The sequence below is a fragment of the Zonotrichia albicollis genome, chromosome Z, assembly GCF_047830755.1.
Source record: "Zonotrichia albicollis isolate bZonAlb1 chromosome Z, bZonAlb1.hap1, whole genome shotgun sequence".
Classification (NCBI taxonomy): domain Eukaryota; kingdom Metazoa; phylum Chordata; class Aves; order Passeriformes; family Passerellidae; genus Zonotrichia; species Zonotrichia albicollis.
This window is the reverse complement of record NC_133860.1, coordinates 49,203,709-49,229,985: the sequence shown is the minus strand read 5'-3', so window position 1 is coordinate 49,229,985 and position 26,277 is coordinate 49,203,709. Positions and strand designations below refer to the sequence as shown.

The 26,277-nt window shown below is 37.0% G+C and overlaps 1 protein-coding gene across 24 annotated transcripts in view; it reads left to right on the top strand.

Annotated features, from left to right (window-relative positions):
- MPDZ (multiple PDZ domain crumbs cell polarity complex component) overlaps nucleotides 1-26,277 on the top strand; it is a 92,884-nt gene that overhangs the window by 29,708 nt on the left and 36,899 nt on the right. For 20 of the 24 annotated variants that reach the window (XM_074533538.1, XM_026794252.2, XM_026794249.2 and 17 more), the window contains 12 exons: nucleotides 1,029-1,224; nucleotides 2,517-2,615; nucleotides 4,521-4,600; nucleotides 5,303-5,449; nucleotides 6,667-6,834; nucleotides 7,800-7,985; nucleotides 10,763-10,972; nucleotides 13,383-13,499; nucleotides 16,003-16,161; nucleotides 18,953-19,240; nucleotides 20,153-20,276; nucleotides 23,261-23,459. In XM_074533538.1, the coding sequence (XP_074389639.1) occupies nucleotides 1,029-1,224; nucleotides 2,517-2,615; nucleotides 4,521-4,600; nucleotides 5,303-5,449; nucleotides 6,667-6,834; nucleotides 7,800-7,985; nucleotides 10,763-10,972; nucleotides 13,383-13,499; nucleotides 16,003-16,161; nucleotides 18,953-19,240; nucleotides 20,153-20,276; nucleotides 23,261-23,459 (1,973 nt within the window). The remainder of the gene's footprint in view (nucleotides 1-1,028; nucleotides 1,225-2,516; nucleotides 2,616-4,520; nucleotides 4,601-5,302; nucleotides 5,450-6,666; nucleotides 6,835-7,799; nucleotides 7,986-10,762; nucleotides 10,973-13,382; nucleotides 13,500-16,002; nucleotides 16,162-18,952; nucleotides 19,241-20,152; nucleotides 20,277-23,260; nucleotides 23,460-26,277) is intronic. The other 4 variants (XM_026794256.2, XM_026794245.2, XM_074533541.1 and 1 more) reach the window with 3 other exon arrangements.

Genomic DNA, 26,277 nt, shown 5'->3' with positions numbered 1-26,277 from the left:
GAAAACTATTTGAGTAATCCCAGACACTGAAGCATAAAAAATGGTTTTTAAATATGGTTTAAGTGTGGAGGCAAAATTAAATAGTCAACCCTGATTTTTAGTTACTTTAGAAGAATTTCAGAGAGGGACAAAAAATGACTAAGGGTCCAGGAGATGTATTCTTCATTTAGGAGGACTTAAAATAATGAAGATTGTGTCGATAGGCAGAAACAAATATAGGAGTCACAGAGCATAGTATTGTAAGAAGTATTTGAGAAATTTAAGGCACTGTGAGGTAGATGTAGAAATAATAGAATATAATGGAGTTTGCAGGGAGAAGAAGAATAAAATATGGTGGATGCTAGGTAGGGGTAATGGTATAGAACTGAGAAATGTCAAAGTTTTGAATTTCAGAAAAAAACTCAAGTTAATGAGATAATAAAATAATTTCAAACAGAGGAGGCCAAAATTTTATTCTTTAAACTCTTAAAATGATGAACTAGCGATAATGTCTACTTGTTTGCAACAGTGTTCTGTTTGTAAATTGGGATTCATGGTGTTCATTGGTAGACTTCTCTGTATCTAAGTTTAGCTGACCTCAGAACGACTGCACTCTGTAGATCTTTCTGCCCTGGTGTATCGATGTGTGTCTCCTTGTTGTTTCTCCAGAACTCCTAGCCATGGCTGTGTTGTTTATTCACCCAGTATTATCCCTCAGAGGTAGGGATGGCTGAAGTGGCTGAGTGACAGGCTGTACAATATGCCCTGCACAGCACATGCTATACCCTCTCCCACCTTACAGAGCAGATCTGCCTGGCTGCACCATGGTGGGTGCTCCTCCCGTCTTTGCTGTGGTGCTGGTTGTCACCTAGCTCTGGGCTACTCCAGTGGGTGTGCTTAGCATATCCAATTGCGTAAAACTGTATAGGTTTTGTTCTTGCCCCTCCACTTGCTTTTTGCTTAGGCTAACAAATGCTTAGAGCTCACTGCATTGTTTTGCCCTGAACTTTTTCTCTGTGGGTGAGCTGAAAAGCTGCTTGATCCTGCAGGTGGATGGAACAAATCTTCAGGGTTTTACTAACCAGCAAGCAGTTGATGTTTTGCGGCACACGGGACAAACGGTTCGGCTTACTTTGATCAGAAGAGGTCTTAAACAGGAAAATCGTATTCCACCCCAGGAAGACTTCAGTGCTCCTGTTGAGCAGGACTTATTATTCCAAACAAGGGATAGTACCACAGCCAAAGGTAATTAAAACTGGCTTTGCTGTTAAGTTGGCTTGAAGCATGTTTCTTTTCAATTGCAAACTGTAAGTAAAATGGGCCAGATTCATTCTGGGTAGCCATTACAGATGGTAATGGGTAGCTGCTGTACATGAGGGTGGAGTTTTGTCTGCAGTGGTTTGATTAATCTTTTAGACACAGTGGTATTATTTGCTACATTTTCAAAGTGAGTGTTGAAAGTTCTTTCCTGCATTGCACTTCTGGCTGAATTGCTTCAAGCCTTTGATTCTGCAAATCTTTGAATGGTAAGAAGGCAGCAAATGTTTTATTCATACTCAGGAGTGAGAGCTGCATTCAAAAGCAATCAGAGCAAGGCCCTCCTTGATGGGCATAATCAATCTCATCCCCTTTTACTCTTGCTTGTTACAAGGTAGAGGAATGAGAGGAGTAGCCTGTATTTAGGGCCTGATAGGATATTGACAATGCATGTGTAAAATGTTCAGATGCCAAAGACCAGTAGTAATTTTGCTGCTGCTGAGATTAGTGCACTTTATCTTACATACTCTGCACATATTTAAGTATATGTGCCGTGTCTTGAAAGTCAATGTTTGAATGAAAGTTATCTATCTGCACAGGGGCTGGAAGCACAAAATAGCTGCTTGTGTTATAGTTTGATGTCAGTGAAAATATGTCACAAGTAGTCAACAGAGGCTTAATCTCCATTTTGCACAAGATTTTCAAAGAGCCAGTAGTATCTTACCTGTATTTCATCCTCCCACTCTCACCATTAACAAAAGGTATAGGCCAGTGTTCAGGATGCTGTTTCTCCAGCCAGCAAGTATTCAAGACATCTGACAGGTCACAACAGACATAACAGAATTTGGTAGTAAGATAGATTTCCTATGTATCAAAAGTGTGCCAGGTATGCAGCTCTCCAAGGCTGAAGCATTTTTGTTTTCAATGTCAGCTTTCTGAATTCCACAAAGGAAAAAAAAAGAAATTAATACAAGAGTGTTAAAGAATGTTATATTTAGATGTATTTTTAGTCACTCATGGAAATGCAGGTACTGATGATTGTGGTGGTTTTTTTTGTCGGATGAACTCACTGGAGAAGGCAATGCATTAACAGAAGACAATGTCTTTGAAATGTGATTTTTTTTTTTGGGCCACACATGCCAGATTCCATTCGCCAAATATGAGTACTCTGAAGTCCAGTGAAGGAGAGAGTTGGTGTCCCAGAGCATACCTGTGAGCTTGATAAGTATTATGACATATAAAATAGCTAAATAGCTGAAAAGATTTATTCTTTTTTTCAGATAACAATGAAACAGAACAGGGATCCCCATCACTGCCATGCAGTGCCAGTGTGGTAAATATTGGAGATGACATGAAACAACAGGAAACAGGTTCTCAAGGTTTAACATTTTATTCTGTGAAAATGCCCTTCTATGTGCTTACACAAAGATCAGGTGTTTTGTGTGTCTTTCCATCTTCTGCAAGCTCTGTAGCTGAGGTAGAACTAGAAAGTCAAAGTAGTCATACATTTAATCATGGGCTCTTAATTGTAAGTTTTGTCGGAACAGGACTACTGTATGTGACTGAAAATAATTATATGCTGAAGGTATCACATGAAGCAGTCTGCTTTGGCTACTTGCTCAACCCTAGTCTAGTTTTGCATATTTACTCTTAGTGTAGCCTAGAAAAAAAAAATGTTTCTTTCCCATTCCCTGTTATCTTTCCAGTTGTCTGCAGCTACATTCCAGCACTTCTGCATCTTCTGATGAATTTCCTTTTCCCAAATTCTTGAGCTTACATTTCATTTAGTATTCTCTGGTAATGTCTAAAATTCAGTCAGTTCTGGTTTACTGATACTCTCCAAATGTTCCCATACTTTTTGTCAAAATTCATATTTTCTACTGTGTATGTTTTTCCTGCTTGATCTCCTAGACCACTGTTCAGCATTTTCAGAAGTCCTGTGTGATGATATGCTTTTCAGATTTAGACATAACTTGATGGGTCAACTTGTTGTGGAACTTTTTTGTGCTTCTGAAGTAAAGGGAGGAACTGAAAAGTTCTGCGATATATATCTTTTCATAACTCATGCTTTCTGATTTTCTTGGATAGCTGAAGGAATTTCTTTTTAACTTCTTCCCTTCAGATACTGCTGTATCTTGGCTTTGGGGAAAGTATTGTCCTCTTTGAATACAATGCAACATCTGACTTTATATTTATTTAGTAATGTCTCTGGGCAATGACTAGACTTAAAACACAGTCTGAGGCTCCTAGTCATTTTCTATTCTTACAAAAATCACTTTGAGAACTTTGTAATGAAGATTCTTCTCCTTGCTTGTGATGCATTGCTTGTGAGCATTCACTCTGAAGAGTTTATTTTGATATTTCCTGTAGACACAGCCTAGACCGTGGACCTTGAGTATGTAGGATCCTGTTAAACTTGCTGTGTTTGCTGGCTGCTGTATCCCAATACTGCTTTTTATTGGTTTCTGCCATAGAGCCTAGACAATGTGAATGAAGAGGAAATGAGCAGAAAGAAAGCAGTTCTCTGTTTTTCAAACCTGCAAATAAACCGTCAGTCAAATTAAGATTTGCCACAGTTTTCTACCTAGCCTGTCACTGTATGACTGTACTTCTCCTGCTTCCTTCCTTTCCAAGTTTGTTACTGTTCTTTAGCTATTAAAATATTTTTTTCAAAAAAGCAAAGAACTTGGACTTTTACATTCTGTTACTGACCTTTAGGGCTTACAGTTTCAGAAAGGTCTTTCACAGTTGCGCTCATGGTTTTAAAAATAATAAAAAAAAATCTCCAGATTGTGTGTTTTGGACATTCTCTGTAAAATACAGGGTCTGTCCAAAAGGATCAGTGTGCATTTTTAAGTATTTTAGCCATCCCCCTAAAATAATCTGATCAGCACACATGTAGTCTGATTTAACATAGGGCTTGAATACTACGTTTTCATTTCCTTTGTGTCTGTTATCTTGAAAAATTGCAAATAGTTGACTCAACTCTGAGGCTAGTATGTGTCTTTTTCCCAGCCACCAAACTATTTGACTGAACTTCATGTCTTTCAAAATACACAGTTAGTTTTTCACGATTAGAATCTTTATATTGCTTTGCGAGTTTTTGCTGTGGTAACCCCAAGCTTGGTCAGACTAAACATGCCAAGTTTTTAGTCATATCTAGGAGAGTTCTGGCATCATGGGAATGATTGTGTCGTTGTGCATGTTCCATATACTTTATCAGTTGTAGGAGTTGACTAGTTTTTTTAATTTTTTGTCACAATAATCTTAAATATGAATTTTAGATTTCCAGCTAACTTGTACAGAAGAAGCAGCTGCAAAGATAAAATGGCAGAGGATTATGGGTTCGAATTATGAAATAGTGGTAGGTAAATTTTGTTTACTCTTGTTAATTATGCATCTCTTTCATCTGTGAATCTATTATGTTGACAACATATGGATAGAAATATGTTTGTATTGCATTTGTTCCTTCATGTATGAAAATAACACATATGCTCCTTAGTATCTTGAAGATTATTCTAATTATAGATTTTGAATATAGATATGTATTTTTCTGTATTTTATCAAAATCATAGGAGACTTGGATGATTACTGTGCCCCTGACTATTGTTTCACTTATTTTCTAGTTACAGGAGAATAAATGTGTTTAGAGAAAAAAATATTTAATGTGAACTTCAAAGCTCACTTCATTAGCTAGGACTTGAACCTTCATTCTCATTCTGCATACTGAATAAATGATTTCACGTAATGATCTAAATAATGTATAGAACATGTACTGTAGATACAGAAGAAAAGTAGTATCTCATTTTAGGAGATCACATGTCACAGATGTAGTGTCTGCAGAACTATGTATTATTAGATACATTGTTGTCATAAGCAGTTCCCACTTGTGTATTGCAAAGTGGTGATCAACAAGTCACTTTTTACCTGACTCCCCATTTTACATGATAGTACTTCTGGTTTCTCACTTCTGGAATTTTGACCTAATTGCATGTAAATTGAAGTGGAAAGTAACAGATCTGGCTGTAAATATGACAAATGTAACCATTTCTTCATCTTATTTTAGGTGGCTGTGGTTAACAAATTTAGTGAAAGCAGTGGGTTAGGGATAAGCCTTGAAGCTACAGTGGGTCATCATTTTATCAGATCTATCTTACCTGAAGGGCCAGTCGGACGAAGTGGCAAGCTGTTCAGTGGAGATGAACTGCTAGAAGTAAGAATAAGTACTGCTTTTTCTTAGTCTGCATTTAGAAAGGTTTTTGAGCAGTAAGTTTCTTCTCATAGGCTGTGACCATGGGAGTGATGTATGCCTAACAGCATGCCAGTTAGTGGTTGAGTAGTCACTTCATATGTACTTACATATATTTATGTGAGTACATGTGCTTACATACATTTCTCTGCTGGCAGCTGATTTTTTGGTAGTCCAAGGTCTCTTGCATAGTCTAAGCTCAGCTGGCCAGTAAGCACCATGCAGCCGCTTGCTCACCTACCGTGCTCACCCCTAGTCTGCTGGGATGAGGAGGAGAATCAAAAGTAAGACCTTGTAAGTTGAGATAATGGCAGTTTAATAATTGAAACAAAGTAAAGTATAATAATAAAAATAATAGTAATATTAGAAATATTAGTAGAAAGAAGAAAAATCTTCAAGTGATGCACAATGGAAGTGTTCACCACCTGCTGACCAATGCCAGACCCTGTCCCTGAGCTCTGATCAGTGCACTTTCCAGTTAACTCCCCAGTTATATACTGGGGACATGACGCTCTTGAGTGTGGAATATCCCTTTGGCCAATTTGGGTCATTTATCCCTTGTGTGTTCCTTCATAGCTTTTTTCCTTTTTTGTACCTCCTCACAGGCAGAGCATGAAACATCAAAAACTCCTTGATTCAGCTTAGCAGCAGCCAAAACATTGGTGTGTTATTTAATCCAAAATTGAATCCAAAACACACCACTGTGCAACTAGTGAGAATAAATTAATCCTATCCCAGCTGAAACCAAGGCAGTCACCGAAGAAGAATATGTAGCGAAAGTATTAAGATTTAATAGGATTATCCCAACTCAGTGAATGGACTAAATATCTAATTACTTTTCTAAATTATTCTTTTAGAATTAAGATGTGAATTTGGTTTATGTTAATGCAAGAAACATGAAAGTTTGTTGTATATGGTGTTTGTAGGGCAGTGTCATGCATTTTAAAAGACCATACATACATTTATTTCAATATGTATCTTGGTACTGAGAACAAAATTGAGTAGAAATTAAGGGTTGGAGGTGTCTATTAGCATGGGGATTTTTGTTGCTTTTATTTTACCTTTTTTTTAATGAGGTGATTAGTGAGTTGGGGTTGGCTTGGTTTTTTTTTTACTCATTTTTGTTATTGTGCTTCAAATATACTCTAGTTCTAATCAGTGTGTATTCTTTATTTATTGAGGTGAATGACATCTCTCTGCTTGGAGAAAACCACAAGGATGTGGTCAGTATCTTGAAAGAGCTGCCTATTAAGGTGACAATGGTGTGCTGTCGTCCAGTAGCTCCACCTGTTACTCAACCAGAAATACTAGAGAGTCTAAGCCTGTCTGAAGTTCAGCTCACAGAAAAGGTATTTTGTCTTTAAACAATCACTGAAAATGACAGTTTCCTTGAGAAAAAAAAGATTAAGTTCTTCTATATGATTAGAAATATATTTTAATATTTTTGGAATTGGAGCCAGTCTAATAGGAAACAGCAAATAATGTTTATATGCTATTTTTAGGCCCTCAGAGGATATGAATCCTGGCTGGTCATAGGCAAAATATTCTAGGATGTGGGGCTTTCTCTAAGTACTATGCTTCTTGTTCTGTAGGCAAGATATAGGAATATAGCAAATTGACCTTGGGTTCTTTAGAATCTGAATGTATTTAATCTAGTTTTGAACTTTGCTACCTGGCTTTGCATTGCACATAGCAGCGTTTGATTGCCTTGACTGACACTTCTGTCACTGGGCAGCCTGGTGAACTAAACATGTAGGAATGGCCTAGGGTGTAGTTTACAAAGCAGTAGCATTTGTATGAAAAGAGAAACAGTTAACTCTGAGTTCTGAGCAAGGCACCAAATTCACCTTATAGTTTCTAAACTTCTCTATGAAACCAAGTGAAGAAAAGTCTGTGTACATATGTATGTACATATGTATGTACATATTTGTTTGTTTTTACTTTTATTAAATATTCTGGCTACTATCAGTATGATTACATTTAATGAAGGCATATTTTAGATATAATATTTAATAACATATATTTCCCAATATTTTAATGCATATACTAAAAAAGTTTTTTGAAGATTTTCATTTGACAGAATTTTGTAAATATTTTTTTTGTGAGTAGTTTAATATACTTGCAGCTTGGCTATGAAGGATAATTGAATTTTGTGTGAGGTTTATCAGTGTTTGTTAAATGTCCTGAGTGCTTGCACTTCTTCTGTGTTTAGAGATATTGCTTAGGTTTTATCTTTTTTTTGTAATTAGGCTTTTGTCTCTAAAGATTCTCAAGTGTTTACATTTTACTGATGAACATTTACTGTTTTTCTCAGGGTCACATAGAACTTGGATTCGTTGGCTCTTCAGACACAGAGGGAACAACTTTGGAAACAGCTGATGAGGGTCAGAGTATGGAAGAGGTGCAAAGCTCATCTCTGGCAATGTGGGAAACAGAAATACAGCACATTGAGCTGGAGAAAGGGAGTATGGGGCTTGGATTTAGCATATTGGACTATCAGGTAATTTCTGCACTTCTTTGGATGCAGGACTAAATACTTCGTATTGTTTGAATCTTGCAGTATGTTCTATGCATTTTAAGGGTCAACATTAATTGAAACCAAGCAATAGAGTAGAACTAATCACAGCTGGTAGGCATTTCAGTAATTATATTACATATTTCTCTCATTATATTGAGACTACAGTTTCTAATGATAGTAATACTGGTTCAGAAAAACAAATAATCCATTATATGCTAGGGTTTTCAGAAACCTGTCTTCTAGCGACCCAAGGACAACAAATTATGTAGCCAGTATATTTAGGCATTTAGCCATGTATTTTGCACCTGCAGTGAGGTGTTTAGGGCAAGATCCAATAAAGGACTTAAATGCTTAAAGCAGGATTTACTAAAATCCAGAACTGTAATTCTGAAATCCCTTGCTTAGCTGCTGTCTGTCGGGGACATGCTTAAACATCCCCATTCATTTTGTGTTTGACTTCAGAATTCTTGGATACCTAAAATATGTTGTCCCAGTCAACAGCTCACTGCCTGTCTCTTGCCTTCACTTGGTAAGGATGCCAGAACAAATATTCCTCCTGTTCCCAGTTTTCCAGTGGATAATTTTTAATTGAATATCAAGTAATTTCTCCCTGACGTCAATGTAGGCTTTTGCCGAGCTCTTCTGTGGTGCCATGGGGATCACATCTCTTTCCAGGTTTCCGCTCAATCTTGTCCATAGAAATGCATTTACATCTGGAGATAACTTCCAGGGGGAAATTACGGCCCCAGGGCACTCTTTACAATTAAGCTGTGGCTTAGATTTTGCATTTGCACACTGATAAAGTGAAGAGCAGTGTAGTGTAATAATGTGAAGGATAAAGGCATAGTAAAGTGTCTTTATGAATGCTGAGCACTGACTACTCTTTAAAGTGTTGCTCATGATGCTCTGCAGTGAGACATCACAGATTAGCCTGAGTGTTTAAGTCCATGTCAGCATGCAGTAGAAGTATTTTTGCTTCAGCCTCTTCTGAACATTAACACAAATGGTGGGTGTATATGTGGTTAGTGACTGAATTTTTTTTATGGATAATGAATAATAGTACCAAAGGCTTGTGGGAAGTGCCTTAAGTTGGTTAATGTATTTTTCAAATATAAGGTGGTATAACTTATATTTTTCAAATAGAAGTTAGTCTTCCAGCTTTACTCAACTTTCTGACACTTAGGTTTTTTTTCATGTTGTAATATTTGGGTACTGTCATATGTTCTCTCTTTTTATGTGCATTAAAAATTCCACTTTGTCACCAAAGTTTTGCTTTCTTATAAGACTGTGAACAGTAAATTTACAGGGAGATTTACATTTCAATTTTTCTGTTTCCATCAAATTCTCAATTGATTTTCAGTGAAGGGTGAACTAAATTTCAGGAGAATTATGCTCGTACTAATGCATTCCTTATGTTTTGTACAATGGCAGGCCTGTAGAAAGGTCTGCATAATTTCTAACCCTAAGGAGGACTGTGACATAGACCACAGAGGCTTGTTTCTTTTTTTTTTCCCAAATATGTGTCATGCAGTGCCATCTAAAGTGACAGTGTAAGTATTTGCTGTTAAAATAGTAAGGAAGATGTCAATGCTCAGCAACATTGCTAGTTATATTTTGACTTGGGAAGTGTTTTATTGCTCCATGGCATTTTTTTTTACTGTCATCAAGTGCTAAGGGTCTTCTCGATTTCCTTCCTTCTTTCCTTCACTCCCTCCCTCCCTCTGGTCCCTCCCTCCGCTCCCTCCATCAACACTTCTCTCTCACACCAGCTTTCAGCAGTCTCTGTATTCCTGTGGCATTTTCATGTTGCTTTGATGGTGTCTGTCCTTTCAGATGTACATCTTGACATGAAAACTTGTTACAGCTGCATGCTGGTTTGTAGATGTTTGCTTTTCTCTACTTTTACTTTCAGTAAAACTGTTACAGGGTTGCATTTTTTTGGGTTTTTTTTCTGTTCATGCTCTTAAGTGAACTGCATGTTGGAAGTATTAACATGATGTTCTTTGTGAATGTAGTTCTGTAAGAATTGCAGCAATTTTTTGCATGTGTGATAATTGTTATAGAAGAATTATATATTCCTGTTAATATTATTTGATGCTGGTTTTTTTAATAAAATTCAGTATATTGGAGGATGGTCACTTAAAAGCAGTTTTCTTTCTTAAAAGCAAACATCACTTTGATTTGTCTTGTTGATTAGTCTTATATCGGTATGTTCTTCTCTCATGTAAGCATTTAATTAGGCATGCACAAGACCTTGCCTCTTGAAAATGCTTTCTCATTTGAGCAATATCATGAAGTATAAGTCAGTTATTGAAAATAAGTAATTCGTTCCACTGGAGTGCATGTGTTACATTTGCCCCCCCCCTCCCATGTACATTCCCCACCTGCGTCCTCTGAGTGCAAGGGAGGATGAAATTTGCAACACTGTTGTTACAGTAGGAAGTCTATGAGTATGAGTTTCTGATGTGCATGGATGACACTGTGCACATATAGTAGTATTTTATATTGGAGATATATGATGGAACATCACCTAGACAGGAGTAATAATTTTCACATTTAAGAATTGAAATTAATGGAGGTCTAAGTGTATGGACAGTACAGACAGGATGGTTTGCTCCTACTGAAGGTTCATCTAAAGGAGAACAACACTTCTTAATAACACAACTCTAGTCAATAAAAGGTCATGAATAAAAATTCTCCTCTCAAGATATAAAAGAGTAAAAACAATTAAATATTTTTCTTCCCTTTTATTTAATTAGGATCCTGTTGATCCAGCAAACACTGTAATTGTAATTCGCTCATTAGTTCCCGGGGGTGTGGCTGAGCAAGATGGCAGACTTCTTCCTGGAGATCGGCTTATGTTTGTCAACGATATCAACTTGGAAAATGGCAGCCTGGAGGAAGCGGTGCAAGCACTGAAAGGAGCCCCAACAGGAACAGTTAAAATAGGAGTTGCCAAACCATTGCCTGTAAGGATTTGGGAATTCAGTGTGTATTTTTCATATAATTGAAGCTGGTACATGCTGATCCTGACCTCTCCATACATTTTGTGTGTTTTGAGGTACAGTTGGGTGGCCCAACTATTATCTCACATGTAGGAGTTGCCTAGGTAGTATATTGCTGATGTAGTGATTGCAGGACCTAGCACACCTGTCTTGCAGATGAAAAAACAGCAAAGCACCTTGCAAACAGCAGAATCTTTCAGGGCTGAAAGTTGCCATAATATTGTACACTTTACATAGTGATCTGAATGTGTGAGATGGTGACATAAAGTTGGTTTTGATTTGTGTGGAATTGACCGATTCCTTTGCTTTGCAAGGTATAGTATTATTACAGCTGCTATTCTGCTTGGGGAGGTTGTTTCATTTATTCTGGGTGTTGTGTGAGAGAAACAAGAAAACATTCAAGAGGTTCAATAACAAATTTCTACTTGTAAGTTTAAGAACATTAAGGTAGAATAATACTTGGCAAATTTTAAAATATAGGTATTTTAGTTAGAAATGCAACAGCATAAAAGCAAAAAAATAACAGTTCAGAAAATGTATAAGGGAAAAGAGAGAAAAAGAAGGGATAAGGGTAGAAAGGTATATAGTCACTACCCATGGATCCAGTGACATGACTTGATTGTTGCAATTTCAGTACCCCTTCAAAGTGCTGGTCACAGTCTTGATCCACTGGGGATGGGGGAAACCCATGAAACACAAAGTTCAATTAGTTAATCCACACTCAGGCTAGGTGAGAATGCCCAACTACTTCCCATGAGGTGGCGAGTTTTACACTGTCTTATGTAACACTATAGATCACAGGGCATTTCTCTCTTTGATGGTTTAGGGCACCTAAGATGTTACAGCTTCCTCTCAGGTTAGCATGATGGAGCCAATTATAGCCCATGAGAAGGCATGAACGCCTTCAGGCTTCATGTGAGTGTCCTGGTAGTTCTCTAGAGGGGAGTTTTCACACCTGAGCCACTTGTGTAAGGACATGGACATGATAAAAAGCCCTATGGCACCTTGCAGGATTTGATTTTTACCAGCCTCTTCCCTTATCTGGCTCAAAACCCAGCTTGTAGCCTTGGGTGGTGGGTGTGCACCCCCTCTGTAACTGGGTGGTTACTTTGTGCTTGGTCAGCAAAGTGCCTGCTCCTTCGGCAAATGTTTGTTGCATTCACCATTAACATTCCAGCCCCTCACAAGTATCTATGCAATCTTTGAATTTAAACAGCACACTTTGTTTATGTTATATTGTGTCATCTTCAGTTTGTATACATCTAACTTGTTATTTCAGGTTTGGTTTTATAAGGTAGTCTGTTAGTCTAGTTAAGGTAGTTAGATTACCCATGGTCACTGAGATAGTATAGCAGTAAGAATGCTAGTGAATGAGCATCCCTGGTGGGTTAAGTTCAAATCAGGAGAATGGCATTAGTTCATACATACAAGGAAGATACCTTTCTCTATATTAGTAAGTGCAAGTACAGTTTAAGGGTTTCATTTTTGTTTTTTATAAATTTATAATCTTGTAACCCTTATGGATGTAGATACCAAATTTTCATTCTTAGTGGATCTTTGTGGACATAGTGGGAGGGAATGTCTGTTGTTTAAGTTCCCAGAAACCTTGCTTTTTGTAGTAAGAGAATACATTTTAACTTGCTCTGCTAAATTAACTTTTTGAAATTGGAGACTCCATGTTAATTGCAATTGAAATTTCATACTCTAAAAGATGCCACTCTAAAAGAGAAAATGCATGGGGGTTTTGTTTCCCTAAAGTTGTAAATATACAGCATTTTCACTTCAATATTTCATGTATTAAGTTTGCCAAGTGATTAAATGTTGCAAATAATCCCTGCTTCTTTTGCAGTACTGGACAACTGCACCTACTATCAAGTTATGTTGGAAAAAGGTCTTGGTTTGTAGTCAGAGTTACATTTTGTCCTCTAGAGGCTGACAGATGCAATTGTGAAACACAGAGAGTAGATGAAGTCTTCCTGCCTGCAAGCAAGATTACTCTGTGGCTAGCAAGATTATAAAGACCTTTGCTGTTAGGCTCTTTCTCTGTTGGCAGCTGTGATGGCAGTTTTAGTATATCTTTATTAGGACCAGAAACTGAAAATGAGCCTAGACTTAAGCTGTGGGCTCTGTGATATACCTGGACAGACCTTTTTCATTATTTGGGGTTTTAGAATGAGGTGTGAAGCTGAATCAATTCAGGTAAATTTGAAAAAAAAAAGACCCTGAATACTGTGACTGTGTTTAAAATGATCTCTTTGCTGCATTTGGAATCCATTTGCCTTTCTAAACAGCCCCCTGCCCCTCTCGCAGAATGCACACTGCACCTGCTGTGTCCAGGCCACTCATCCGACTCAGAGCTTCGTTCTTTCTGCAGCTTTCACCTGAGGAGGGCTATGTCTCTGCTAAGGAAGATTGCTTTTTCTACACTGCCCAGTCACTTGAGGAAGAGGGGCCAGCTGATGCAGCCCTCTTCCATGCTGAGCTGGCTCTGGTTAGTGGCCCAACTTACCACAGATTTCTTCAATCTTTGCATTTTGTAGTGAAAGGAGTTGCCTTGTCACTGTCCATGCTTATTTTTTAGTGTTCACTGTCTCCACATTACTCATCCACCGTAGGTGGGATGGATTCTGACTTTGTAGAAACTGGTGTCTAGAGACTTCGTCTTTTTGCATGAGCTGTGAATCTGGCCTCTGATATGTTCAATGCTAGGGAAAAAAAAAGTATTTTGCTGATGTTTTCAAAAGTGCATGGCTATCCACTTGTCCTTGCATGCATTGAGCAGCCCTTTGGAAATCTCATCTTTTCAGATGTGCACCTTTTCCTGTGCTTATTTTTCCATGTATGGTAATACATCACTTTTCTACTGTGGAAGGTTTTTGATATTCCCTTTTTGCATGTAATCCAGCTTTACAAGGAATACTCTGTCTTCAAAAGCTGCAAATACTTCCCCTTAGTAATATTCTTCGGCCTTCAACATCAATCAGTGATTATGAGATTTACAAGGTCAAAAGGTCTTCACTTGTACGAACAATGCGGCTTACCTGAGCATTCAGTGCCTTACATAGCCCAGAAGTTGCCAGTAAGATCTCAGATTAAAAAGACACAGGACCTAGGGCACAGCAAAAAATCCCCCAACCTCTCCTCCCACAAAATAAAATAAAAATACAATGAAGCAACAACCCAGAATACACATGTATATGTATGTATTCTAAGTGTGTATTCTCATGGTTGTTTGTTCTGGGTCTGATATTGAAATGATTAGGCCCTCATTTTCTGGGGACCTGAGCAGGGAAGCAGCTTCTAAACATGAGAACTTAGTTCATTAGAGAAAAAGTCAAAATTGAACAAAAATCTGAAATACATCCTGTCAAGGAAAAAATCTCTGCATTACTGCTTCCAGCAGGTTTGCTGTTTTTTCACATTTGTGTATGGCAAGCTGATTAACAGCTTGCTTTTAAAGAAGACTCCTGTTTTTAATTCTTCAGTTTGTTACCTTTAGCAGTTAGGTAACCGTATTTTTCTTGCTCCATTAATTTAGAAGAAGCACGAATTTTGTATTCTAAATAACCTTTAATTGAATATGTGTTGAAATGATCAAATTAAAACTGTCTAAAATATTTGACTTCCACCTGTGCTTCCAACAAAAAAAAACTTGTGAAAAAAGCAATGAAAATACATGACATAATAAAATTGTCAGTCAAGTTTGTCAGTTGTCTTAATTAAATGTGCAAAATGGGAAACTAAATGTGCAGTCACCCAGCTGAAGATATGTTTTGAGAGTGCACATATGAGATACTGTTTTTCATAGACAGATCAGTACTCAGATTTTACAGATATGTTCTGAATTTTCACAATATTTTTTAGGACATAGCTTTGGTAAAATGAATATGCTTTTTCAAGAAGATGAGCTGGGAGTAAGTTACAGCAAAGAAGCAGTTTGGATTAGCAGTTAAGTCTGTAGGCTTGAAATAATAAAAAAAAAATAATCTTTTTTACCCTGAAAAGGAATCAGTGTGTTGAATTACTGCAGATTGTTGCTACTGCTATAATGGATTCATAATATGATTAACCACAGGGGCTGAAAAACAAGTTAGATCCCATCTCAGGTGCACTCATCTGCTTCATACAAGTTTATCATATGAGCATGGCTTTTAATCCAGTGATCATTTTGTTGGCCTGCAATATGTTCTTGAGCTCTGCCAGGGAGATGAAATAATAATCAAAGTGTACTGTACAAAGCACCATAAATTAGGGGTTTTAGAGTTTAATTTTATTCTTGTATTTAAAAGAATATGAGTATTTGAAAAAAATATGTTTCATTTTTTAAAAAAGACAAAAATACTACCCATGTCAATGTCTGAAACTTCTAAAAATTTTCTCATGTAAGCATAATAGAAATATACAAATCCTTATTGTAATTTTGTTGTCAAAAGCAAAATAATTTAAAATCTGTTAAAAAAATCACATAAAGATTTTTTCATATAAATGCACTTTAAAGCTCTGTAGTTTTCAAAATTGTTTTTAAGAGAGTTTTAAAATAACTGATCCTAAGAAGTTGAGTGAAGAGAACATTCCTGACATGTGTTACCAAGTGAAGTTTACTATCTTTTCCATGCTGAAAAAAATTAAAAAGAAAAACGAAAAAGAGCTGTAAACAAATCAAAATATAGACACCAAAAAGTACAGTGGAATTCTCCCAACACTTTGTACTTCCATTAAGAGGCATGAGTGTGCCTCAGCCCCACAACTTATTCTGGTTCAGACTCTTACATTACTTCAGATATTCTTTGCAACCTTTGAAGAAGTAGTAACACAGATTTACTAGAAGCAGAAAATTTTTCTACTGCACTGTGCAAATGTAATTTCAATCTAAAACATGGAATGAAACAGAAAAAGAAGAAAAGTGTCAGTATGTAGTGGCTGGTGTGCATGTGTTTGAGGCTTATGTGGTGTGATGGCAACAGCCTGGCTGATTGAATTGCTTTTGTTATTAGGTGGACTCTGGTGAGGCAGATCTAGCGGATGAGTCCACCTTAGAATCACAGTATTCTCTGGAGAGAGACGTCTTCCAGGACTCAGTGACAGCTCTGCACGACAGTGCCTGTAGTGGTGAGGTGAACGACAGCTTCTCTCTTCCATTATCAACTCCCAAGGTAAAATTGAGGATGGTTTTATTGATGGCAAACTTTGATTTTAAGTGTGAGCAGGCTGTATGATCAGATAGAAACGTTTTGTGTCATCCTGGTTCAAAATGCTCTATTTGCTAGCAGGGAAAAATTTGTTTTAAAGTAGCGCTGATATCTTGCAGATGTCTTTGTTGAAGAGAGAGGCACATAGTAGGCACAAAGCTTGGATTTTTGCTAGATAAAGCATGATTTAGCCAGAGTATGGTGAACTGTTTGTAGTATTAAAGGTGTGGTGAGCAGTCTGCTAGAAAGTAATAGTTGTCATTCAAAGTATAGTAAAGAGTGGTAACACAAAATTACTCTGTTGCTCTGTATTTTAGTATGAAAAGCAAGAGTAAATTTTCATCCTTATTTTTACTTTTATCCTTCATAATTTGTTTGTTTCTGTGGTTTTGAATGAAATTTTCATAGTGATGCTGTCATGAAAAGCAAATCTGTGTATGTCCAAACTCTGTTAATAGTTTTTATGTAAAGCAATAAATGAAGATTTATTTCAGAGCAATAAGAAGATAATAGCTTTTTTGGTTCTTAGTCACATACCCATAATGACCTGATTGCGTTATCTTTCTTTCCATAGTTTTTTATGGTTTTTTTAATATTTAGATTTTAATATCACTAACCTAGAGCTTTCCAATTCCATTCTCCTAGCAGTCTTCATTGAAAACCACTGGGTTTGCAGTCTGTGGTCTTGAATAGAGTAGCTGCTGCTTTTTCTGCCACACCTGAGCTGCAGTAACTCCCATTAACCTTTCTGGAATATGTTTAGCTCTTATGAGATGCTGGTTAGAAAGCAAGATTAATCTTCTAATGGTTTCTCCTAATCCACAGAAGAGCACATTTTCTGCTGTGCCAGTGGGACAGCTTGCATTGTTTAACTCCGTAATTGTTACTTAAATGGATTGTGCATTTTACATGCTTAGGAGCATTTTGTGAGATAGAGACTGGATTTATTAGATATCACATTGAGGCTCTAGAAAGACTTTAGTTATTTTCACCATTGACTTAAAAATAGCTTTGCTTTACATACTCTATTAAAATACCATGGTCCTGACTTTTTAGTGTCCATCTCTGTAGACTAGTATGAAGTGAGTACTAAGTTCTCATCAAGCAGCCTATTCATGATTCAAAACACAAACATAGTGGGAAGATCTGTCTGATGAAGACTCTTGAAACATGGAAAATGCAGTAAAAATTAAAACAGCACTGTTTGATGCTGTGAGGAATGCAAAGATATTTCAGTTTTTTCTGGCTACAGGGCAGTTGGCAGATTCGGCCAGGTCACTTTGGTGTTGCATTTAAAATAGGTGTTGAAAAACCTATTTTAAATAATGCAGATGCTCTAGTGAGGCCACATGTTACTATAGTTACGAATTCCTGGAATTGTGTTTGTCCTAAAAAATTATATCATTGGCTTTTCTTTAAGTGAAACAGAAATAAAAATGAGTGTATGATGCAACTCTTAATATGGCATACAAAATAAATGTTGAGTATGATTTGATGCTTGTTTTCACTGAATTGGAAATGGATATGAAACAAGCTTAAGATGTCCCACCTGCATTTGAAACCTTGTAAAATAATTTAAATAGATTGTAGTATTGTGTTCTGTTCTCAAAAAGGTAGGAAATTATGTCATTGATTGTATCATGCAGATTAGTTGTATTTAGGCTCTACTCAATTATCTTCTCAGCTATTACTTAAACCACTTATTTACTGGTAAGCCTTTTTTGATTCTTGTCTGGGGGCAGAACAAGCCTGTATGTACTTCATGAAAGTTGACAAAAATGAATTCTAGGACTCTTGAGACAAAATGTTGCAAAATATCCCCAAGCACATCTCCCCAGGTTTTTGGAGAAGCAATAGAAGAATTAATAGGACTGGTGGATTACAAGACAGATAGAGGCAGTTGATTTTGAGCTCTCTTATTGCATTTCAGAAAAAAATCTCAAATACTGATATAGAGCCTCTAAGTCTAACTTCTGAGTCCTTGATATATCTTTTTAAAATCTAATGGCCTAACTATTTTTAAAATAACTTACTCTAAAAGGTCAGATAGAGAATATTTTAAGTTTTGTTTTTTTTTTTTTTTCAGAATGTTGTGATTGTTGGAATCCCTTGAAACATTTCAAAGTCATGGCCTCAGAATTTTGGAAGTCTAAACAAATGTGTAGGGAACTTAGTCCTAGTACTGCAGCCATAATTGGTAGATTTGCAATAATTATAACTAGTAAGCTTCTACAATTGCATTATTGTATTTCATTGTTGTCACATTTAAAATCCCCCATATTCACGTTTTGCTGAGGTTTGACCCAGTTTTTACTTGTCACTCTCTAAAGGAAGAGAAGTCTGAAAGTTTCTGCTCAGTTAAATGGAAGATAACCGTACATTCTTATTGTCTGAGCTGCTTGAAATTCCTCTTTCCTTGCTAAGCGTGCTGAAAGTATTGCAGAATTCTTTCACCTAAGAAAAACAACTGTATGCTTGAATTTTAAAAACTTAATGGAGTTATTCAAGTTAGAGTTAGTAACTTGTACTGATTTCTGGTGTTGTAAAGCAAAAGAAATGGTCTAAGAAATCAAGTTCACTTTATAGTAGAATGAATGCCTGTAGGGAACTGCAGATAAGGTTGGTCTTGCTGATCTCACAGCAATATGTTTAAATTCTATGAGATTAATTTTTGTTTAAGGTTTTAGCATGAAATGTGGTTTTGAATTATACTACAAATGAATAGTGATTGTTCATTGTCTCCTGTGTTGAACAGTCTGTTGGAGAGGAATGCCCAAATGCTACAGGTGATTTCCATGTATCTGAGAAGAGTCTGTACAACATGAATCTGAATCAGAGACTGAGAGATGAAAAATCTGTAGTGGATAGTAGCCTGGAAGCTGCAAGTGATTTTACTAAAATAGATCTTCTGACTCTGGAGGTTTCAGATATCAACCAGAATGAAAGTGAAAATACAGCAACATGGGCAACATCTCAGACAGCATCAGAAGTTGTACTAAATACAAGCCTTGCTACTACTACACAGCTTGATCCCAATGAAAACGTAAAGTCTTTTGCCTTTTTTTTTTTTTTTTACAATCATTTAAAAAACATTCAGAGAGGCTGTAATTAGACCAAAGAATTTCCTGCGGGAATTGTCACAAGCCAATAGCCATGTATATTTCTTTGATTATTAACTTCCTTTGAATATGTTAGCTCACGTCAAAACTTTGGGACATGGTCCTTTCCAAAACAAGACAGAATTTATTTTACTGTCATCAAGACAGTATTTTCTCAGAGGCTGGCAGTACAGGGGTATATACAAGTCTTCTCAGACCTTGCATCATTGACACTGCTGGGCACCTCCTGGACAGGATGGGAGTTGTCTTAGCCCTTGTTAACCTTCACAGGGACATGAGTGCACGTAGGAGATGCACAGCTGGAATTGGGCCTAGGAAGCCAAGGAGTGGTGGTGTGAATATCTTGCATCATGTTGTTCTTGTAAACCTGTGCAGTTCAGCTCACAAACTGATCTGTGATAGTGCAGTGTGCAAACATAATTTTCCTTTATATGGCAGTCACTGTGACATGTGTTTCTTATTTATTCCATTCAGTGATTTATTAAGAAATGCTTAAAAGAGCTGCAATTTCTTACAGAATTTGTTACTTTGTACTGGCAAAATGTTAGACATCTCTGGTAAATGAATGTGAAACCCTTGAATTCATTATACTAATTTTGATACGTCTAAATTAAAAGCATGCTTTGTGATAGATGTGGTACATTGCCTGAATGAAAACAGAATTTATAATATTTAATGAAAATATTGATCTTTGGTGAACTGACTTTTCTGTCTGTAAAAGGAATCTGACTTATTTATATGCATGGGTTTTGTGTAAGGCAAAAGTAGTTGAGATCAGTGTGACCAATCTTTTTTATCTTGGTAAACTGAGCTGGTGTTATTTTCCCTTATGTTAGGATCAATTGCTTTTAATGGAAAAGAGATGCCCAGTATCTTTTGAGGGAAATTCCACACCCCAAAATTCAGTCAAAAACATGTATGAGAAGACTATCACTATTGCAAAAGGCAATTCAAGCCTAGGTAAGTTAGTGAACTTTTTTTGTAAACTCTTCAGGAATATGGCTATTGGTTTCTCTTGTACGTTCCATGTTTAATTAGTAAAAAATAAGTATTTTCCATTTAGTAGGAACAGGACATTCATTCTTTGCTGCTCTTTCCCTGTTTGACAGTGGTGGCACTGGATCCATTTGCTGTCATTGTGAACACAGAAGTGAAATGTGCAGTCTAACTGACAATCTGTTCTCCCATAAAGGAGTTTAGTGTTTCCTAAATGTTTGCAGAACAATTTTAATGCATCATTTTTCAATGTACTAATGTAGTGGAAAACCAAGGTATAGCCAAGGAATGCTGTAGAGGAACACTGTGGTCAAAGAGCTAAAGATGAAGCTTTCAAATATTTGTAAACACAAAATGATCTTGCTTCCTGAGGATGGTCAGATGGGACTAAACAAGCTGCTTGCTTCCTTGCCTCAAGTTTGAATCCAAAGTGCCTCAATGTTTCTAAAAATCATGTCATTGATAAATTTAATAGGCAGTATTTTTGGCTTAATAATATTATCGTTTTGTAGTGAAGTTCTAAGTTTTTTGATATCTGCAACTTCCTGAGCATACTGACCAGAAACTTATTTTGGAGAGAGCGCACACAACAGATGATAATGTTTTTCATTGTCCTATCCAACTCTCAGGTGTGGCCCTGGACAGTGTGAGGAGGAGAACAGGAATAGAACCCTCTGAGAGCCCATGCTTTGTGTTGAAAGGGAAGGCTTTGTGTTGAAAGGAAGTGATGTATGCCTCCTGTTAGTGGCTTGTTTGTTTATTTGGTTTCATTTAGGTTCCTAGTATTGCTTCTTCCAGCCAACTGCATAATCTTGAAGACTTTTTGGGATTGGTAGGGCAGGACTTTGTGTAGGTGCTGGCTAATAACTCTGCAGACGTTTAAAATGGGCTGTCCACAGAATTGGATGTTTATAAACAGTCCCAAGTCAGGACTTCCTTGCTGTGCAGAGGTGGGTGTCAGTTTTTTACAGCTGTGATGCTGTCTTTTGGTGGGCATCTTGACCTGGAATAAACTGCTTTCTGATGGCTGGATGCTCAGTCTGCCACATATCACCTTCATGAAACAGCCATCCTTCAAAATGGATCTGGTTTAAAATCAGGATCTGAAAAATAAAAAGATGTAGGAAAGGGTGATGTGGGTGTAAGGTTCATCTTTTGTTGGAGTAAGAGGCTTGTTTAACTACTACTACCTACACTTCATACAGCCTCATTGCCAGGCAGTATGAAGTGTAGGTCACAATGCATTTCAAAGCAACCAGATTTTGTAAAAAAATGTTTTCTTTGCAATAAACTCTTCATTCAGTGGAGTAGGTTTTCATTTATGAATGAATATTTTAAGTGCAGTGAACATCAAAGCAAATTTCATCTCAAGCTTGATACGGCATGAAAATACAAACTTCAGCAGGGTCCATATTGGCAGACATTTTATGCATAAAAAATAAGACTGGTCTTGATATGTACAAAATATGAGTGTGAATATTGCTTTCTTCTGGCTTTTGACTGAAGCCTTTTTCTTCCAGTCTGAGTGTGCTCTGGCCTGGGAAGCAGCTTCAGCACAATGACCAGTTTAAGCACATGGCTGCACTGCTTTTACCCTTGATTTTTGAAAAAGCAGCTAAGTCAAGAGCTGTGAATGATGTTGCAAGCTGCAGCTGCATTGATTAAATAATTGAGGGTTAGGAGCTGGCACTTCTTTTTTCCTTTCAAATAATGTCACCTGTATTTTGGAGCAGCTCTTTAATGCCAGCCGCTGCTGGAGCTCTAACATTTTGACTGTGATTTTTTAAAAGATGAGAAGCACCCAAATGCAGAAGGGCTGAAATGCCATTGTCCTGAAAAAAGTTTGGCAACTTTATAGTGGAATTTGCATTTTTAATCTGAAACTGTAGGTTTCCAAAGTGTGACATCAGGCTTTCAGATCTGTAATGATGGTGTCAGCATAGAAAAAGGGAGAGGGTGTCTGTTGTATGTGTGATGTTTTCCTAAAGGGATGTTACACTACCCTCAGTAATGTCTGTTACTATTTTAGCCAAACAGCAAGGTTAGGTTCAGAATTTCAAACAACATTTTGAAAAAATAAAAAGTATTTATTAAGCATTATTAAGATAGTGGAAGTACACTGAGTGGACTTCAGGGTTCCAGCCCTGCATTTCCCACTGCCTTAGTGAAGAACTGAGTTTTTCCTGAAACTGTTACTAGGGTCTGTTTCATGAGCACCAACTGCCCTGAAGATAACAGTGACAACTTATGTGTGTAAGAACAGTCACACTGATGCATGAGGGCCATCATAAGTCAGTCCCTATACGTTCCCCATGGGAGAGGAGAGGCCAAGAGGATATCCGTCTTATTCCTATTACTGGAAAGAAAGTGAAGTTAGAGGGTATAAATATTCAGAAGCAGTATCCTTCTGTTTCAGGTAGAATATTGGGCTGTATCCATTAGCAATATACAGACTTTCAAAGATGTCAGAATGCTCTTCTGGGTCTGAGCTAAGGCCCACCTAGGAGAGCGGGAACACAACCAGCATCTCAGTGGGATCAGATTCATGCTTTCTGTTGAAAATAAGTGTGTATTTGTTTTCAGCTATTAATTACCTGTTTAATCATTCCACCTTTCCAAATAGAGTTGTCATAAACAAAAGTAAATATGTATAAACTCAGTGAACCATTAGAAGAGTGGTGATTTTAAATGGTTTTTAAGCAATTTCATTATCTTTCTTATTTTTTGCTTAAATATTCCACTGTCTTAATTTTTCTTGTATTGAACTGAGTATGTGAACTGATAACAAGATAAAGTGACTGTGACAAGATATTGTGACTGTGATTTGTAGTTGCTGTCATTGGCAGGTTGGCTGGCTGACTTTTCCTTTCCCTGTGCCCCATTTCTTTATCTTGGCACCCAGAGCTGTGGCTCAAAGACATTAACTGTTTCATATGTTTTTACTGTAGGGATGACAGTAAGTTCCAATAAAGATGGTTTGGGAATGGTAGTTCGCAGTGTCATCCATGGAGGCTCAATAAGTCGTGATGGACGGATTGGTGTGGGGGACTGCATCCTGTCCATTAATGAAGAGTCAACCACTAACTTAACCAATGCACAAGCCCGCGCTATGCTGAGACGACATTCGCTCATTGGACCAGACATAAAGTAGGTAAAACTAGTTGATGAGTTATGGTAGGAAAAAGCTGATGATCAGTTTGGTTTTTTTTATAATTTACGCAAGTATTTTAAATGCAAATTTTGTTATTACACATCAATTTAAGTTGCAGCGTCAGATGGATATTTCACCTACAGATCACATTTCCGTGGATTTCAAAGATGAGATCATTTAAGTGAGAGGCTTCAGATACTCTTAGAAATCACTGTCATAAGAATCATCATTATTACTGTCCTGCCTAGTTTTACAGAAAGAATAGGATTAGACAGAATTTTGCATTTATAGTATGACTCTTCTGAGGAAAGTTACAATTTTCTCAAGATGTTTGTGGTTCTTGAAGGTGAACTCTCCCAGCCATTGCACAAGTAATTTCATCTAGTTTTTTTCATGGCTTTTGGTTTTGGGTGCCAGACAGCAAGTGTGAAATATGATGTCAGTGCAGAACATTAATGCTTAAAACATTTCAGTACGTCTATGACAAACATTAGAATCACTGTTTTCTGTAGGCACTTGCAATTTTTTATTAGTACATATGAATGAGCTGTTGCTCTTGCACATAACTGTCTGCTCTTGGTAGTAGTAGTTTCAAATTTCCAATAGTTAATATAAGTTTTGAGAATCCCTTTTGAGGAGAAAGTTTCTTTTCCTCAGGTTCACAAAATTACAAAATTTAAACTGCCATAAAGTACAATTCTTTGTAGTTGCTGTGGTTGTGGAATTAACTTTGCCTACAAGAAGCATCTGGAAATGAGGCTGTTCCTGAAGATGTGGGTGGAACTGTAGGCACACCAATGCTGAGTTTCCAGCTTCAAAACCTAGTGACTATTTTCTCTGTTTAGCATGTGGTAAGATTTATTGGGTCAGATATGGAAAGGGATTAATGGAGTTGTTGGTAATAGAAGCCTCTACTTATTGGTAAGGGTGTCCTTGAAAGAATCAGTCCAGTCCTAGTGTGGTTACGGGTGTAACTGAGGTTAGAACTGGGTTCAGAATGGACAGCAGGGCATTCCATACTCGCCCAGAAGTATTCCAGCTTGGAAGGGATCTAGTGTTTTGGGAACAGGTGGGCAGAGTACCTTCACAATGGCTACTGGGGTTACTTGCCTGCCCCATAGCTGTTAAGATTATGATTTAATGTAAGCCTGTTTAAATAAAGGAATATGCTCATAAAATGAATTACATTATTGTTAATGCTCTCAGGAATATAAGCGAGTCAGTGTTGATCAAGTCTGACATTGATTATTACTGTAGGGTTCCAAACGGTGACTCCCAGTTGTCATGATTGAAGTCAGTTGTATGTGCACATGCATGTGTGTGTGTGAGACACAAATGCTGCAGCACTATTCTTCTATGAGGAGTCTTTTTTCATGCTATAGTTAGTAGTCATAGTACTACATAGTATGTTCACTATTTGTGCTTATGCTTTTATAGCTGCTCTATTTTATGCTGTGTGACTACAAATTTTGTTTTGTAGTCTTATACTTTTGCAGTTATGTTAGAAACTTTATACTGTTATACTTTTGCAGTTATGTTATGTAAAATCTTGCCTTAGGTGTGGATATTCAGATTTTCCAGAGAAAAATGCATCCCATTTCTGAAAGATATTGCAGAAAAGGAGCAATTACTATTCATATTCTTACTCAAGATTTTTGTCTTTTATTTTGTATTGTTCTTTTTTGCATTCCTGTGACAAGTTTCAGAGGTTTTTCCCTTCACTTTAGAAAGTATTTTTTCTCCACTTTAGAAACAGAAAGACTAAATCCATTGGTAGCTTCTAAAGGAGTCTTGCAAGAAAAATGACAGTATTTTTGTGACTACATAGTTTTGCTGTAGTACTATTCAGCATAAAACTTTTGTTTCATTTTTAACTTGAAGGAGCAGTAGAGGATCCCAGAAAAATATTATGATACAAACATGAGGCTAGCACCCCAAGTCAGAAATTTGGAGATGAGGAGCTTCACGTTAAGATAGTTCTTTCTGTTTGCTGAGAAGGATACACACTCCTCCCCCATTTCTCTCCCATATTTGTCAATTTGGAGCTGATGTGGTGCATCACCTTGCAGCATTTTTGATTTAAGGGTCATCATTTCAAAGATTTAAGTTGAATCTCTTTGGTGTCTTCCTTGGAGAACAAGGGTATGCTAGCACTCAGACGTGACCATCTAGATATCATTCCTCTTAGTCCTTACTTCAAAATTTGCCCCTTGTAGATTGAGCATTTTTTGGCTAGTTGGGTGGCCCAAAAAAGTGATTAAGCAGAAGTATTTTGCTTCCAAAGCTGTATTTCAAATAGTGTTTGCAGATAAAACGCAAAGCTGTTTTTACCAGCCATGTAAAGGCATTCTTTAATTCTGTTAAATGATATTTGATTTTGAATAGTTCAAGAACAAGCAGCCTGAGTTTCAGAGTTGCGTATTTAATTTTTTTCTCCTCTGTGTGTAGAAAAGTGCCTTACTGAATGTATTCCGTTTCACTTCTCACTCTACCTTGCCAGAAACTCCTGTATTTCTGTAATAAAGCCAGTGTTTTGTGCTCAGCAGCGGAGGCTTGTAGCATCTGTCAGATAATTATAAAGTTGAATTAGAATTCACCTGACTGAATGGGGGGGATGAATTCCTGATCAAGAAATGTGAGAGATTGCAATTCCATTTTCCATGCCTCGTAATAATCAGTGCTATAGACAATAATAAAGAGCAGATGTTTTCTGGGTTAGATTTAGATGAAGTGGAGGTGGAACAGGAGAAAAAAAAGAAAAAAAAAAAAAACAGCTCACACTTCTACATACATAAGTATGCCTCTCGCATTCAG